The sequence below is a fragment of the Stegostoma tigrinum genome, chromosome 7 (genome assembly GCF_030684315.1).
Source record: "Stegostoma tigrinum isolate sSteTig4 chromosome 7, sSteTig4.hap1, whole genome shotgun sequence".
Lineage (NCBI taxonomy): Eukaryota > Metazoa > Chordata > Chondrichthyes > Orectolobiformes > Stegostomatidae > Stegostoma > Stegostoma tigrinum.
Genome location: NC_081360.1, coordinates 23,570,616 through 23,587,407, shown reverse-complemented (window position 1 = coordinate 23,587,407; position 16,792 = coordinate 23,570,616). Strand labels below are relative to the sequence as shown.

Sequence of the window (16,792 nt, the reverse complement as noted above, 5' to 3'; positions counted from 1 at the left end):
GTGTTGCCCTCCACAGAGAGGTGGTGAGTGTCATAGAGTCGGAGAGTTATACAGCAGGGAAACAGAGCCTTCAGTCCAACTTGTCCATGCTGACCCGATATCCCATTCTGACCTAGTCCCATTTCCCAAGATTTGGCCCATATCCGTCTAAACCCATCCTGTTCATGCACCCATCAAGCTGCCTTATAAATGTTGTAATTGGACCAGCCTCCACCACTTCCTCTGGCAGCTCATTCTACGCATGCATCACCCTCTGTGTGAAAAGATTGCCCCTTAGGTCCCTTTTAAATCTTTCTCCTCTAATCCTAAACCTCTGCCCTCTAGTTTTGGACTCCCCTATCTTGAAAAAACACCTTGACCTAGTCTTTGAAATCTGTATGTGATTTGAATGTCATTTAAATAGTTGGATCTCATGGCGTACAAATTTGGAGCTAATGCTGTACGTTTTGAAGGGGTTGGATTAATTTCAATTGGGTAAGTGCTTCATTTGACCTGTTGTAAAAGTAAATGTGAACTACAGCTGTATGGATAATAAAATGTGAGGCTGGATGAACACAGCAGGCCCAGCAACATCTCAGGAGCACAAAAGCTGACGTTTCGGGCCTAGACCCTTCATCAGAGAGGGGGATGGGGTGAGGGTTCTGGAATAAATAGGGAGAGAGGGGGAGGCGGACCGAAGATGGAGAGAAAAGAAGATAAGTGGGGAGGAGAGTATAGGTGGGGAGGTAGGGAGGGGATAGGTCAGTCCAGGGAAGACGGACAGGTCAAGGAGGTGGGATGAGGTTAGTAGGTAGGAGATGGAGGTGCGGCTTGGGGTGGGAGGAAGGGATGGGTGAGAGAAAGAACAGGTTAGGGAGGCAGAGACAGGTTCTCTGACCTCAGTGAATTCCACAGAAAGAGAAGCTTTAAACTGTTTTATAGGAATCTTCAATTCTAATGCGTTATTACTAAAAAATATTGCCATATTGCCATACACTTTCAGGGCATTCAGGGAGTGGCGTTCCATCCTCTTGGAACAGTCGGATGAATCTCGTGTATGTAATTTCAAACAAAATTAGCATATCTGCTGCCGGATACACATCTTACATATCATTTATTGACTGCAGTTGTCATAAACATGGCCAGGAGAGTTATCCTCTACAGATCCATCTCTTTTGTAGACAGAAAAGTGCAGATATGTACATATAAAGCAACAGCTCCATTTTCTTTTTCTTCACAGGATATTGTGACAGTTGACCAAAAGATTAGCATTTATGACCCATTTCCAATTGCCCTTGGGAAAATAAGAGTGACTGGCTTGCAAAGTCATTTCCAACATTAGTTACAAGTCAACCATGTTGCCATGGGTCTAGAATCGCATATAGGCAAGACCACCAGTCAAATCCACAAGAGGGGATTAGTGAACAAATCCATTTGGAGATGTCATGATTGTTTCATAGGATAATCCAAGAAATTTCCCACCTGCCATGGTGAGATTTAACTTATGTGCCTGGATCAGGCATCTGGGTTATTCTTCCAGCAACATAATCCTTTACTTCATCTCTTCTCACAATATCCAACTATCAGGGACGAATTCTGAACTAACCCATTGCCATCAAATCTGAACATGATGACGATACTAGGCGGAAGCTCTGGCCATATTAAAGCCACTTGGCAGCAGCTTTCCCTGCCCAGGGCCAAACTGAGTAAATATGAGTCAGTGTTTGAATGTGGTGAACACGCGGGATATAAAGACTGAACGCAGCAAGGAAACGGCAGAGCAAGAGAGAGAAGCAGCTCCTTCACTCTGAGCAAGCAGCCAGCCGATCACACAAGAAGCAGAATGAAGGTTTTCCTCCTCACCATTGCTGCAGTGCAGATTGTCCACTGCTCAGGTAGGTACCAGAGAGAGCAGCACCCCATTGAGCAACAAGTTATTGGCAGTGAGGCTCACTCGCTGAGATATCATCAATGTGTAAAATAACTCACTGAAGAACTCCAGAATGTTTTGTACAACTTTCCTTTTCTCTCAACAGGAAAACCAAGCCCGAAAGATGCTCTGAGAGCGTCTGTTCTAAAACTGAACCGAATCACTGAGACCAGCAATCTGTGCGGGATAACCAGGAGAAGAGTGAAGGATGTAAGTGCGTCCTGGCCTCAGTCTGTTTCACTCTCTAAACTCTACAACATTATTACTGAGAACATTTATTCCTCTTCTCTTTCAGCTTATTTTTCCTTCATTCTTCCTAGTTTCCACTCCTTCTTTATCATGCCTCCTACTGGCTCAATTCTCTGTCCTTCCAGTTCTCCTCAACTATCCCAGATTTCCCACTCTGTGAGATCAGCTTATTGCTCCCTCTGTATCTCTCATGTCATCCTTTGGAGATCCTGCTGACGCACTGACTTATTTCAAGTTGCAATTCCACTTGGCTCTTGTCACTCTCACCACAACTGTCTCAGGCTCAACCAGACCCCTTCTAACGTTTTTGACCCTGAGAAGAGCTTCCGAGCAGAATTTCATATCGTCACCAAGTCTGCTAGTTTCTGTCTCTGTAACATCGCTTGTCTCAACCCTAGTCTCAGCTCATTTGCTGCTGAAGCCCTTGTTCTTACCTCTAGACCTCTGGTCAACAGGTAGGGGGATAGGCAGTAAACGTGGAATCTACAACACAATCAGATCAGCCATGATTTTATGGAATTGTGTGCAGACTTGAGGGGCAGAATGGTCTACTATTGGTCTTATTAAAAATATTCTCATGCTGTTACAATATAACAAGGAACTGTGAATGTTGGAGATCTGAAACAAAAACAGAATTGCTGGCAACATCCGTTTTATCAGCAATTTCCATTTTTGATTCTCACAATATTATATAAACCTGACTATTCAGCTGCACATCTGACTTATCTTTCATCCTTTCTCCTCCATAAACTTGAGTTCGTACAAAGGTTTGCTGCATGTGTCGTAATTCGTAGCAAGGTCTGTTACCATGATCACCCTGCAGCCTTCATTAGCTGCAAGTCAAACAATACCTTGATTTTAAAATTTCGCAAACCCTCCTTTGTCCTCACTCCTGACTCCCCTGATTTCCTGCAAATTCACAACACTCCCTTGATACCTCCAGTCCTCATTTCTGCCTTCATGAATGTTGTAAGATGAATCCTCACCACAGCACACCATGGGGTAAGAGCTATCCGGTAGATTTGCTGACATCATTCTCTTCCCTGATAGGGACGACTGGGTCCACTTGGTCTACTCTCGTTGAGAAAACAATTCTTTGTAGTATAATGAGAAGATACTCTTAACTTAAATAAGATGAAGTTTGTTGTGTGATAGTAGCCAGATACTAAGTACTGTTGGTATGATAGGCACTGCCAATGAGTCAGCGATACACCTTGATGTTAGTTCTTACTCCTTCAAGACGCAAAGCTGACTCCCCACCCAAGTCCAAGTGATAACATTTTATGCACTTCTTATCATTAATCCATTAAGACTATTAAGCCCTTACATATCAGTGAGTATTCCTGATTTTCATCTCTCCACTATTAGCGTCTTTGCCTTCAGCTACCTGGGCTCTAAGCTTTGAAATTCATTGCCTGTGCCTCGCTATCTCTCCACTTCTGTCTTTGATTCCTCCTTGATTGACCTTTTGGCAATTATTCAACCATTACCTTATTTGGTTCAGTGCAAAATGTTGCTTTATAACACTCTTGTGTAGCATCTTGTGGTTAGTTTGTTACATTAAAGATTTTATATAAATTGGCATTGTTGTCCTTGTGATTCTTACGTAGGAGGTCAGTCAGTTCAGAGTAAGAAAACCAAGTACAGTCAGACACTAGTGAACTGTTTTCCTCTCATTAGATTTACCGCACAGGAAAATTGTCATACAACGTGGATTTAACCTTCTCCGTGAAAGAAACAGTCTGCTCCAAGAATTCTGGACTGGAATTTGATGACCCCAGCTGCCGCTTCCATCCCAAAAAGGCCGCAGTAAGTTCTGAGTTACATTTGTCACATTCAAACTTCATGCATACAAAGTTATGCCATTGAAAGTTACGGTATACTCAGCTTTATTATAGAAAGTGACTTGCATATTGAGTAATATCAGAGAAACAGATAGACTTGGGTTTTAGGTATGTAATAATTCTTTGAATTTTGCATTACATATAGATGGGGTGGTTAAGAAGGCATTTAGCATGCTTGCTTTCAATACTCAGGCCTTTGTGTGGAGGAGTTGGGACATCATGTTGAGGTTGTATAGGATATTGGTGAGGCCTCTTCTAGAGTACTGTGTCCAGTTCTGGCCTGCCTGCTTTATGGAGGGATATAATTAAGCTGGAGAGGGTTCGGAAGAGATTTATCAGGATGTCGCCTGGAATGGAGGGTTTGAGTTACGGGAAGAGGCTGGATAGGTTGAGTCTTTTTTCTCTAGAGCGCAGTAAGTTGAGGGGTATCTAAAGGTTTATAAAATCATGATGGGTATAGATGAGGTGAATAGCAGGTGTCTTTTCCATAGGGTGGGGAGCTCAAGAATAGAGGGTATATTTTTAAGGTGACAGAGGAAAGATTTTAAAAAGACATGAGGGGCAATTGTTTTACACAGGAGTGGTTTGCGTGTGGAATGAACTTCCCCAGGAAGTGGTGGATGTGGGCACATTTACAGCCTTTAAATGACATTTAGGCAAATACATGAGTAAGAAATGTTTAGAGGGATAAGGGCCAAGAACAGGCAGGTGGGTCTACTTAGCCTGGGATTATGTTCGGCATGGGCTGGTTGGACCGCAGTGTCTGTTTGAGACTCTATGACTCTAAACTTCACAACTACATTCAAATTACAAGTGCACAGAATTATATAATAGAAAGTATTGTGTATACCAAAGATTATCACAGAAAGGGTAGAAGGGCTCTGTATTGAGCTATATCAAAAAAATGCCATGTGCGCAAGGTTATGTTAGAAAAGGTTGTGGGTATTGATTAATGAGTATCATAGAAGGGGTCATGAGTATTGAATTATAAGTGGAAAGTGCAATGTGTATTATGCAATGTCATAGAAAGTGTTGCATGCTGTGAAAATTATCCGAGAAAGGGCCTTGTATGATGATTTATGTCGCAGAATGGACTGTGTGCATTTGGTCATATCGTAAGCAGGGCTGTGAGTATTGATTATGTTTTGTAAAGAAAAGGCAGTCATTTATCAGATTATATAATAGAAATATCTATGTGCATTGACTTGTATGTGCATTGAGCTCCCTTCAGATTTCAGTCTGAAAATGATGTAATAAATATCTTTAATAGTCTCCCAGTAATAAATAACTTGAAAAGTCTCCCATTTCATTTGACAGGCAAGAGGATTTTGCAAGAGCCACGTTGAATATTTTGCTGATGAAGTTGTTGACGTTGATGTGGAGTGTCGAGGATTGAAGACATTTGACAGCAGAAGTGGATCTTTCGAGTCCAGTGAAAACAGCATCGAGGTAACCTCACAACTTAACTCATCTGGACAATAGGGTCTCTGACTTTGCCTTTTGCTCTAGACTCAGATTTTGTCAGGCTTGAAGTTGTATCTTCAGACTCTTCCTTTGGCGAACCCCTGCTGCAATGGAATGACAGCCAGAGCAGCTCTTGACTTTTCACCAGCAGTAAACCTGCACAGAGATGTTATTATTGCTTGCTGCTGTTCAAAGAAATAATTCCTCTTTATTATCCGAGGGTCAACACAACGCAGTCCATTTTATTACTTTAGCATCTTGACCAATGATCAATGTAAACCATTCACATATTTGGTGATGCCTTCACCCCCATTCCACACTGATACATTGCACCACATCCCAGAAATTTACTATTTTAAATCTCCTCCTTTAATCTGTTGTTTTGGTTATTGAGTTTTGATGATGCTAAAGCTAAAGTTTCAAAGAAACATCACATCAACCCCTGGACTGCATATATAAATATTTCTATTTAAATTCAGGTGAAAATGAGAAGAACTCCACGTCCAAGAGTCTACAAACGTGAGTATATATCTGGATTTTTGCCACAACACTATTGGCAACCACATGGCGTATTTCTCTGGTTAGAGTGGAGTCTGTGACAGCACTGTGCTATGTTTTTAATGAATTCAACGTCACCCCGAATCAGCCAGGGAAGGAAGGCGACCTGATGAATCTTGTCAAGTCTTCGCCAGTGCTAGTCAAAGGATTTTGGGAGGGACTTAAGAGGAGATGTTTACCTGTTCCCATGAAAATTATTTCACGCTTAAAAAATGTAATGGATCAACTTTTAGATGTTCAATACTTGCCAAACAAAAATCCCTGTGTCTTTAAGAATGCACAAGAGGGGCAATCTCATCAATAACCTGACTCTCCATTAATTTATGCAAGAACCCCTATCCTAGGGCTGAACAGACTATTGCTGCACTGGTGAGGATTTCTTCGCTGAGTTGTTGAATTCCCAACTCTGAAATCTAAGGAGTTACTGTTTCATCACCTTTCAAAATCTAATAATTTGTAATCTAATATCATTGTAAACAGCAAATTTCATATGAATCTGTAAATTTAGAGAAGTAAAAATAAATTGATACCTGATACTTTTAAATACAGGTGTCAAACAAATCAAAAGACTGGTCACTGCGGGAGGCTTCAAACGTGAGTATAAACTGGGACTTAGTGCCAAGAATAGTCTCTCGGTCATGATCATCAATAACAATAAAATATTGAACTAATTGCATCTGAAAATGACCATTGCCTTCATGCTGTTCTTTCCAGGGACACTATGGTGATTCAAGATTCCAACACCAAGCAGGAATGAAACTTCTGAAAAGCTGAGCTTGGTGTTAACACAAGATCTCATTCCAATTAAAGAAGATGTTATCGATTGTGCTTGTTCATATTATAAACCTGGGCTTCCTGACTGTATATTTCACTGTAACTGAAAGATTCTATAGTTTGTAAATGTTCTGTCTTTTGGTGTGTGTTGTCTTGTATTCTGTGGATCACATTAAAATTGCATGGAGAATATTTCTTGACATTCTTCTAAATGTTGTTCTTTCTTTCACTGATTTGCGGGGAGTTCAGCTAGACACAGCACTCAAACCAATCTGTTACACACCGTGACCACATTTCTCATGTCGACCACTGGGGATCTTCCCAGTGTTGGAAGTTGATTAATTAGCGATGCAACAAAACCTAATTAAAGTGGAGCGATCATTCGTGCCTTATGACCTTTTGAATGTTTTATGAACCATCTGAAGAAACGTGTTTCCGGTGTGAATTCTTGCGGCTTGTGATAGTTGTGAATTCTGAGTCATGCTGAACCCTGTGCTATTAGAAATGAGACTTGAGGGTGCATTTGGTTTTAGCAAAGGCCAGGTCAGGGGAGACACCAGTCTCAGAGTCAAAGTAATCATTTGAAAGCTTCTAGAACAAGCAGTAATTTTGTCTGAATTGGCCACCAACTAATGATAAACACTGTCTTCGTTTCTTCATTGCAGTACAAGCTTTTAAGATTTTGGCTATTTCTTGCTTCAATCCTTCTGCATTCCACTGGCTCGTTCTTCCATACAGCAGCAGTTTCCATTGGAGGGTGTAATTTCATTCAGTACTAAGTTTGCATTGTCCAGAATCCACATTCTTAGCTGCGACCAGAGGGTACAGTGTGAGAAACATCTAACTACCCAAAGGTTACCGCCACATATGACTAACAGCTCTCTGGCTCGTCTGTGATGTACACAGCACTACCTGTTACCCCTCTACATGGGAACCAATTCTTTGTTTGTAGCTGGGTGCACTTTTTAACCTCTCTGAATTGAGATAATCGACCTGATGCACCAGACTGACGTCTCTGAATCCAGCTCCAAGTGATTTCTGCATTTGTCATTGTAAAACAAAGACTTATTTAATTTCATGTCATTCCGGAGCATCAAATGTTTGATGATCTTCTGACGGAACAGAGTGTGGACAATCTTTCAAATCCACTTTGACTAGAGCTGAAGAACGAAAGGGAGGCTCTTCATATTTTTGTACTGTGACTGAAGTCATAGAGTCAGTGTTGTGCAGCAAGGAAACAGACCCTTCTGACCGATTTGGACAAGCTGACCAGATATCCTAAATTAATCTAGTCCCATTTGCCAGCATTTGGCCCAAATCCCTCTAAACCCTTCCTATTCATGTGCCCATCCAGATGCCTTTTGAATGTTGTAATTGTACCAGCTTCCACCACTTCCAATGGCAGCTCATTCTATACACACATCATGCCCTGTGCGAAAATGTTACCCTTTGTGACCCTTTTAAATCTTTCCCCTCTCACCTTAAACCTATGCCCTGTAGTTTTCGACACCCCTACCCTGGAAAAAGACCTAGGCTATTCACCCTATCCATGCCCCTCATGATTTTATAAACATCTGTAAAGTCACCCCTCAAACCTCTGATGTTCCAAGGAAAATAGCCCTAGCCTGGTCAACCTCTCCCTATAGCTCAAACCCTCCCAACACCAGCAACATCCTTGTAAATCTTTTCCAAACCCTATCACCTTTAACAACATCTTTCCAAGAGCAAGGAGACCAGAATTGAATGCAGTATTCTAAAAGTGGCCTAAACCAGTGTCCTATACAGCCACAGTATGACATTCCGTCACCTACACTCAATGTACCGACCAATAAGGGCAAGCATTCCAAATGCCTCCTTCATTAACCTGCCTGCCTGTGACTCCAATTTCAAAAAATTATGAACCTGCACCCCAAGTCTCTTTGTTTAGCAACACTCCCCAAGACCCTACCATTATATGAGTATGCCCAGCCCTGATTTGCCTTTCCAAAATCCAACATCTCATATTTATCAAAATTAAACTCCATCTTCCACCCCTCAGCCCATTGCCCATCTAATCAAGGTCCTGGTGTAGTCTTAGCTAACTTTCTTCACTGCCCACTGTACCACCAATTTCGGTGTCATCTGCAAACCTACTAACCATTCCTCCTATATTCACATACTAATCATTGATACAAATGACAAAAAGCAGTGGTCCCAGGACCGACCCTTGTGACATACTGTTGGCCACAGGCCTCCAGTCTTAAAAGCAACCCTCCAGCACCACCCTCTGTCTCCTGCCTTCAAGCCAATTCTATACCCAAATGGCTAACTTGCCCTGGACTCCATGTGATCAAACCTTGCTAACCTGTCTAGCATGTGAAATCTTTGCCAAACCTTGTTGAAGTCCATATAGGCAACGTCTACCACTCTGCCTTCAATCATATTTGTCACGACCTCAAAAACCTCAATCAAGTTAGTCAGACATGATTTCCCATGCACAGAGCCATGTTGACTATCCCTAATCTGTCTTTGCCTTTCCAAATTCTGTCCCTCAGAATCCCCTAGAACAATTTACCTATGACTGATCTCAGGCTCACCAGTCTATGGTTCCCTATCTTTTCCTTATCACCTTTCCTAAATTGCGGCACCACATTAGCCAACCTCCAGTCTTCCAGTACCTCAACCGTGGCAATGGGTGAGACCAATAAATCAGCAAGGGGCCCAGCAATCAGTTCCCTAGCTTGCCACAAAGTTCTGGGATACACCTGAACAGGTCCAAGGGATTTATCCACCTTTGAGCATTTTAGGACATCCAGCAGCACCTCCTCTGCAATATGGACAGTTTTCAAGACTTCGCTATCTATACCTACAAGTTCTCTAGCTTCCATATCCATCTTCTCAGTAAATACTGATGCAAAATACTCATTTATTAATCTCACCCATCTCCTGCATTTCCACACACAGATGGCCTTGTTAATCTTTAAGGGTCCCTATTCTTTCCCTAGTTACTCTTTTGTCCTTAATGTATTTGTCAAATCTCCTTGGATTCTCCTGAACCCCATTTACCAAAGCTATTCCTTGTCCCCTTTTTGCTCTCTCGATTTCCCTCTTGAGCATACTCTTTCTGCTCTATACTCCTCTAGGGATTCACTCGATCCGAGCTGTCTACATCTGACATGCACCTCTTTCTTTGTCTTGATCAGAGTCTCAATTCCTCTTGTCAACCAGTATTCCCTACACCTACCAGCCTTACCCTTCACATTAACAGGAACATATTGTCTCTGGACTCCCATTATCTCTTATTAAAGGGCCCACTTTCCAACCATCTCTTTTTCTGCAAATACCCTACCCAATTGACTTTTGAAAGTTCTTGTCTGATACCATCAAAATTGGCCTTACTCCAGCTTAGAACTTTAACTTTAAGATCAGGTCTATTGCTTTCCATAACTATTTTAGAACTGACAGAATTATAGTCACTGGGCCCAAAGTGCTCCCCTACTGACACCTCAGTCACCTGCCCGGCCTTATTTCCTAAGACAAAGTCAAGTTTTGCACCTTCTCTATTAGGTACATCCACATACTGAATCAGAATGCTTTCTTGTGCACACTTAAATTCCTCTCCATCCAAGCCCTTAACACTATTGCAGTCCGAGTCTATGTTTGGAAAGTTAAAATCTATTACCATTACAACCCTTTCATTCTTACAGATATCAGATCTCCTTACCAATTTGCTTCATAATTTCCTGCTTACTACTGGGGGGTCTATAGTACAATTCTAATAAGGCAATCATCCCTTTCCTATTCCTCAGTTCTACCCAAATAACCTCACTGGACGTATTCCCAAGAATATCCTCCAGAAGTATGGCTGTAATATTATCTCTAACCAAAAAGGCCATTCCCCCTCATCTTTTGCCCCCCTTTCTATCCTTCCTATAGCATCTATTCTCTAGAACATTAAATTGCAAGTCCTGTCCTTCCTTACCTATTAGACCTCTTGCTTTGAAGTAATTGCAGTTTAATTTATCAGTCATGCCTTGTTCTTTGTCTTGCTCTTGCCTGCTTTGACTATTTGACTTGCTCCTCTGTGTGCTATATTATTATGTATAGGAACGACCTTACAAAGGTAATAATTTTCAGGAGATAAGCAGAATTCAGGTATATGGTAATTTCATTCCAGTATCTACCAGTGAAATGCAGGGAGAGGCCAAAGACCACCCCAAACCTGGCCTGGTTCAATTATCCCCATAAATTTAGACTCAGATTAAAAGAAAAGTCAATGATACTCTAAATACAATACAAACAATTCTCATTTTATACTTCTTTCTTGTTCCCTTAACATGGTGGCACGTACTCCCTTCCCCTGTACACCATTGGTTAATTAGTAGATTTCTTGAACATGTAAAATATCAGTCATAGCCTTGGACCATGGCTCAGAAAGAAGCTTGTCTTAGATAAAGGTTTCTCTTAATTGTTGAGATGAATGGAGCTGACATGCTTCAGGCAACTTGATTAGCTGACAGACATTCTTATGGCCGCCAGGCCAATAGATGGATTCATGTGTCAAGCTCTTGGTTTTCTTTCTATTGGCAAGTATGTCTTGATGTAGAACTTGCACAATTCCAACTCGTTTGCCTTCAAAAATTACATTTCTAGAGAGGCTTGGTTCATGTCTGAAGGACCAGATGAAATACACAACCTCAGGATTCTGTTGAATGCATTCAGGCCACCCATCAGTGAGAATCATTTTGAGCTGTCGAGGCTAGTCGTCATCTACTTGATTTGCTGAATCCGCTCAACTTGGTTGCAACCAAAATGATTGACATCAATGTAAAAACATCACCAGAGGAAGTCTGAGGGAAACTCATCAGGTCTGGTAGCTTCAGTGGAGAGAGAAACAGAATTAACATTTGGAGTCCAATGTGATACTTCTTTAGAATAGGATCGATGTCACAGTTTAGAATCCTTGATGTTGCAGGTGGTGAATTTGTTACCAAGATTTGTAGTATAATGGACAGTGAAGAAGATTGTCTAAGTTTACAAGTAGGTCTTCATCAATTGGGCCAATGGGCTGAAGAGTGGCAGATGAAGTTTAATCTGGATAAATGTGAGGTATTGTAGTTTGGTAAAACAAACAAAGGCAAGACTTATAAAACTAAAGTAAGGGTTTGGATAGTGTTGTAGAACATAATTCTTTGAAGATTGCATCACGTATAGCTGGGGCGGTTAAGAAGGCATTTAGCATGCTTGCCTTCATTGCTCAGACCTTTGAGTATAGAAGGTGGGACATTATGCTAAGGTTGCACAAGATGTTATTGAGGCCTCTCTGGAGCGTTGTGTCCCTGTTATAGGATGGATATCATTAAGTTCGAGAGGATTCAGAAGAGATGTACCAGGATGTTTCCAGGAATGGTTTCCATAGGTACATGTAGAGGAAGAGACTGGTAAAGACAAATGTAGGTCCCCTACAGACAGAAACGGGGGAATGTATAATAGGGGATAAAAAAAGGCTGAGAAACTGAATGCATACTTTGGTTCTGTCTTCACAAAAGAGGAGACAAATCAGATATCAGAATTGTTACAGGATGCAAAATTTAACAAGAGAGAAGAACTGAGGGAGATCAATATTAGTAGAGAAATGGTGCTGGGAAAGTTGTTGGGATTGAAGGCTGATAAATCCCCAGGACCTGATAATCTAGATCCCAGAGTACTTAAGGAAGTGACTCTAGAAATTGTGGATGCATTGTTGATCATCTTCCAGAATTCTGTCGACTCAGGAACAGTTCCTGCAGATTGGAGGGTGGCTAATGTCTCTCCAGTATTCAATAAGGAAAGTAGAGAAAGAACAGGAAATTATAGACCAGTGAGCCTAACATCGGTAGTGGGGAAAATTCTCAAATCCATTGTTAAGGATTCTAAAGCAGACCATTTAGAAAACAGTGGCAGGATCAGACAAAGTCAGCATGGATTTATGAAAGGGAAACCATGCTTGACAAATCTGTTGGAATTCTATGAAGATGTAGCCAGCAGAGTTGGCAAGGGGGAGCCAGTTGATGTCGTACATAAAGCATTTGACAAAGTCCAGTGTAAGAGGTTAATGTGCAAGATTAAAGCACATGGGATTGGGGAAGTGTATTGCGATGGATAGGAAACTAGTTGTCGGAGAGGAAACAAGGAGTAGAAATTAATGGGTCCTTTTCAAATTGGTAGGCTACAGCTCATGAGGTGCCACACAGATCAGTGCTGGGGCCCCAGCTATTCATAACATATGTTAATGATTTGGATGAGGGAACAAAATGTAACATCTCCAAGTTTGTAGATGATACCAAGTTGGGTGGGAGGTTGAATCTTGATGAGGATGTTACAGTTGTATAAGACTTTGGTTCGGCCACATTTAAAATACTGCGTATAGTTCTGATCTCCACATTATCAAAAGGATGTGGATCTTTGGAGAGGCTGCAGAGGAGGTTCACCAGGATATTGCCTGGTATGGAGGGTGCTAGCTATGAAGAAAGGTTGAGTAGATTAGGATTACTTTCATTAGAAAGACGGAGATTGAGGGGGGTCCTGATTGAGGTCTACAAAATCATGAGGGGTATAGATAGGGTGGATAGCAAGAAGCTTTTCCCCAGAGTTGGGGACTCAATTACTAGGGGTCATGTGTTCAGAGTGAGAGGAGGAAAGTTTAGGGGAGATATGCATAGAAAGTTCTTTATGCAGAGGGTGGTGGGTGCCTGGAACGCGTTGCCAGTGGAGGTGGTAGGCGCAGACACGAAAGTGTCTTTTAAGATGTATCTGGACAGGTACATAGATGGGCAGGGAAGCAAAGGGATACAGACACTTAGAAAATAGATGACAGTTTTAGACCAAGGATCTCGATTGGTGCAGGCTTGGGTGCCGAATAGCCTGTTCCTGTGCCGTAATTTTCTTTGTTCTTTGTTCTTGATGCAGAAATCCTTCAGCATGATCTGGGCAGGTCGGGTGAGTGGGCAAATCAATGGCAGATGCAGTATAATTTGGATAAATGGGAGGTTATGCACTTCGGAAGCAAGATAGTGAAAACAGATTATTACCTGAACGGCTATAAATTGGGAGAGGGGAGTGTGCAGCAGGATCTGGGTGTCCTTGTATATCAATTGCTGAAGGTAAGCATGCAGGTGCAGCAGGTGACAAAGAAGGCAAATGGTATGTTGGCCTTCATTGCGAGAGGTTTCAAGTACACGAGCAGAGATGCGTTGTTGCAGTTGTAGAGAGTCTTGGTGAGACGGCACCTGGAATATTGTGTGCAATTTTGGTCTCCTTTTCTGAGGAAGGATACTCTTGCTCTTGAGGAAGTGCAGCGAAAGTTCACCAGGCTGATTCCAGGGATGGCTGGTCTGATGTATGAGGAGAGATTGGGCAGGTTAGGGTGTTTTTGCTAGGGATCAAACAAATGGGGGCGATCTCATAGAGACTTATAAAATTCTATTGGGATATATATAAGGACGATGTTCTCCACGGTGGGCTTATCCAGAACCAAGATTCGGGGTAAACATTTTTGGATGGAGATGAGGAGACATTTCTTCATCCAAAGAGTGGTGAACCTGTGGAATTCATTACCACAGGAAGTAGTTGATGCCAAAATATTGAATGTATTTGAGAGGTCACTAGAGATAGTGCTTGGGGTGAATAGGATCAATGGGGAGAAAGCAGGTTTAAGCTCTTGAGTTGGATGATCATCCATGATCTTGAAGATTGGCAAAGCAGACTCGAGGGGCTGAATGGCTCCCCCTGCTCCTATCTTCTATAGTTTCTATGGCGGGTTTGATTTATCAGGCAGGCCTGGATAGGCTGGGATTTTTTCCACTGGAATGGAGGAAGTTGAGGGGTGACCTTATAGATGCTGATAAGGTCATGAGGGGTATAGATAAGGTAAACAGCAGTTGCCTTTTACCTGGGATGGGAGATTTCAAGATTAGGGTGCGTATTTTTAAGGTGAAAGGAGAAACGTTGAAAAAAGACATGAAGGGAAATTTTTTTACACAGTCATTCATGTGTGGAATGAACTTCCCGAGGAAGTGGTGGATGCAGGTACAATTACAACACTGAAAAAAAATGTTTAGATAAGAACACAAATAAGAAATGTTAAGAGGTTTATGGGCCAAGTGCAGGCAGGTGCAATTATTTTAGTTTGGAGTTATGGTTAGTATGTACTGGTTGGACCGAAGGGTCAGTTTCTGTGTTGTATGATTCTATGACTCCAAAATGTGAGCCATAATAATATGTAGATCTGTGTATGTTAGTAAACCAGCAATAGTTGGACCTGCTGGCCCAGCTGTGTATAAGGCTTTGGGTATCCATTCCAATAGTCTATACTACCAATTAAAACAGATAATGCCAGTGCAAAGTATGCTAGACCCATTGTAACTAGTTAACTTATCATGCATGGATGTCTCTTGTAAGATGTTTAGAGGGATGACATTTAAAACAAGTCAATGTAAAGCATTTAGTGCATGTTGTCCATTCCTTTTTGGTTTCTCACTTAGATAGAGACAAAAGCTTCAGCTTTTTTTGATGGTGTACAATGCCTTATCTCAATTTGACCCCACCTACTGGCTGACTGGGATCTGTAAGCTGTAAAGTTACAGTTACCATTTGGCCTTCATTAATATGCTTGTGTGTCATAGATGCTAGGTTGGAAATGTTCTTGACATTATTTCTTGGTTAACTCGTCTTCACATGCTACTGTGAAACATTTTGTCACACTTATATTTCCCCAAGCAATTGGACTCCTTGCCCAAATTAGAGAGGAGTGATAGAAAATACCTATCTGCTTCATCTGGCTTCTCTGTTTATTCCATTATTAATTTCCCCATAATTTTATGGAACCAATGCTCATTTCGTTAACTCCTTTTAAATACCCATAGAAACTCTTGCTACTTGTTTTGAAATTTCTAGCTGGTGTTCTCTCTGACGTTTCATCCTTTATTAATTTTCTATCATCCTTTTTTATGGGTAAATGTGACGCTATTCTCTTCGGAAGCAAGAAAAAGAAGGCAGATTATTACCTGAATGGCTGTAAATTGGGAGAGGGGAGAATGCAGTGGGACCTGGGTGTCCTTGTGCATTAGTTGCTGAAGGTAAGCATGCAGGTCTCTCCAATCCTCTGTCCTTCTAACTGTCCTTGTGTATATATTTTTAAATAAAATTTGATTCAATCTGTAACTGTATTAATCCACTATGGATGGTGGGTTCTCCCCTTGGATTTTTGACTTTCTCATTAGAATGTATCTATCCTGCAAATTCTGAAATATACTCTCACATTACACTGTATCGCCATTGACGTTTGGTGAGAATAATTTTCCAGTTCACTTTAACTAGCTCTGTTTCATCCCCTCACAATTGCACTTATGTAGGTTTTAAACACTGGTCGTGGCCCCACTCTTTAATCAAACCGAATGTAAAATCCATCTGATTACAATTGCCAACGGAGGCACCTTCACTCTGAAAACAATAACTAATCCAACCTCATTGCACAATACAAGGCTTTGTATATAATATCATCTCTGATTCGCACCAGAACTTCTCATCTAGACTGCCTTTACACATCTGATCTTTCCAATCTTCATGCAGATTAAAACCCCCAAGATTACTGCTGTACTTATCTAAAAATATCCATTAATTCTTTCATTATACTCCATCCTGCCATGCAGTTACCATTTAGGACCCTGTGCGCCACACCCACAAGTGACATATTGCTATTATCATTTCTTGTCTTACCCAAACTCCTTCTTTCCCTGGTTTCCTGCACTTACTTGTAGATATTAACCTAAAATTTGCTGGGTTAGCTGAAATCAAGTTGAATTAAGTTAGATTAAAATAGAAGGAGAAAATACATGAAACCTCATGATGACCAAATTAATTAAAGAGATTGAGTTTTTAAAGTGTTTGTGTTAGGCTGAGGGAATGTGCATGCATGTTTAGATGGAACATTGTAATGCAGCAGTAATGAACTGCACTGTTTCAGTGACTTCAAAAA

At 41.3% G+C, this 16,792-nt stretch overlaps 1 protein-coding gene across 1 annotated transcript; it reads left to right on the top strand.

Annotated features, from left to right (window-relative positions):
- Nucleotides 1-1,822: 1,822 nt before the first annotated feature.
- On the top strand, nucleotides 1,823-6,695 carry LOC125453961 (secreted phosphoprotein 24-like). Its single transcript, XM_048534144.2, has 6 exons — nucleotides 1,823-1,874; nucleotides 2,016-2,119; nucleotides 3,839-3,967; nucleotides 5,320-5,451; nucleotides 5,946-5,985; nucleotides 6,574-6,695. The coding sequence occupies exons 1-6, from the start codon at nucleotides 1,823-1,825 to the stop codon at nucleotides 6,693-6,695; spliced, it is 579 nt and encodes a 192-aa protein (XP_048390101.2).
- Nucleotides 6,696-16,792: the final 10,097 nt, after the last annotated feature.

Bases quoted from the DNA above. Each gene is read 5' to 3' on its own strand.
- LOC125453961 (XM_048534144.2), top strand. From the start codon at position 1,823: ATGAAGGTTTTCCTCCTCACCATTGCTGCAGTGCAGATTGTCCACTGC. The intron at 1,875-2,015 runs GTAGGTACCAGA...TTCTCTCAACAG, and splicing joins GCAGATTGTCCACTGCTCAG to GAAAACCAAGCCCGAAAGAT. The intron at 3,968-5,319 runs GTAAGTTCTGAG...TTCATTTGACAG, and splicing joins TCCATCCCAAAAAGGCCGCA to GCAAGAGGATTTTGCAAGAG.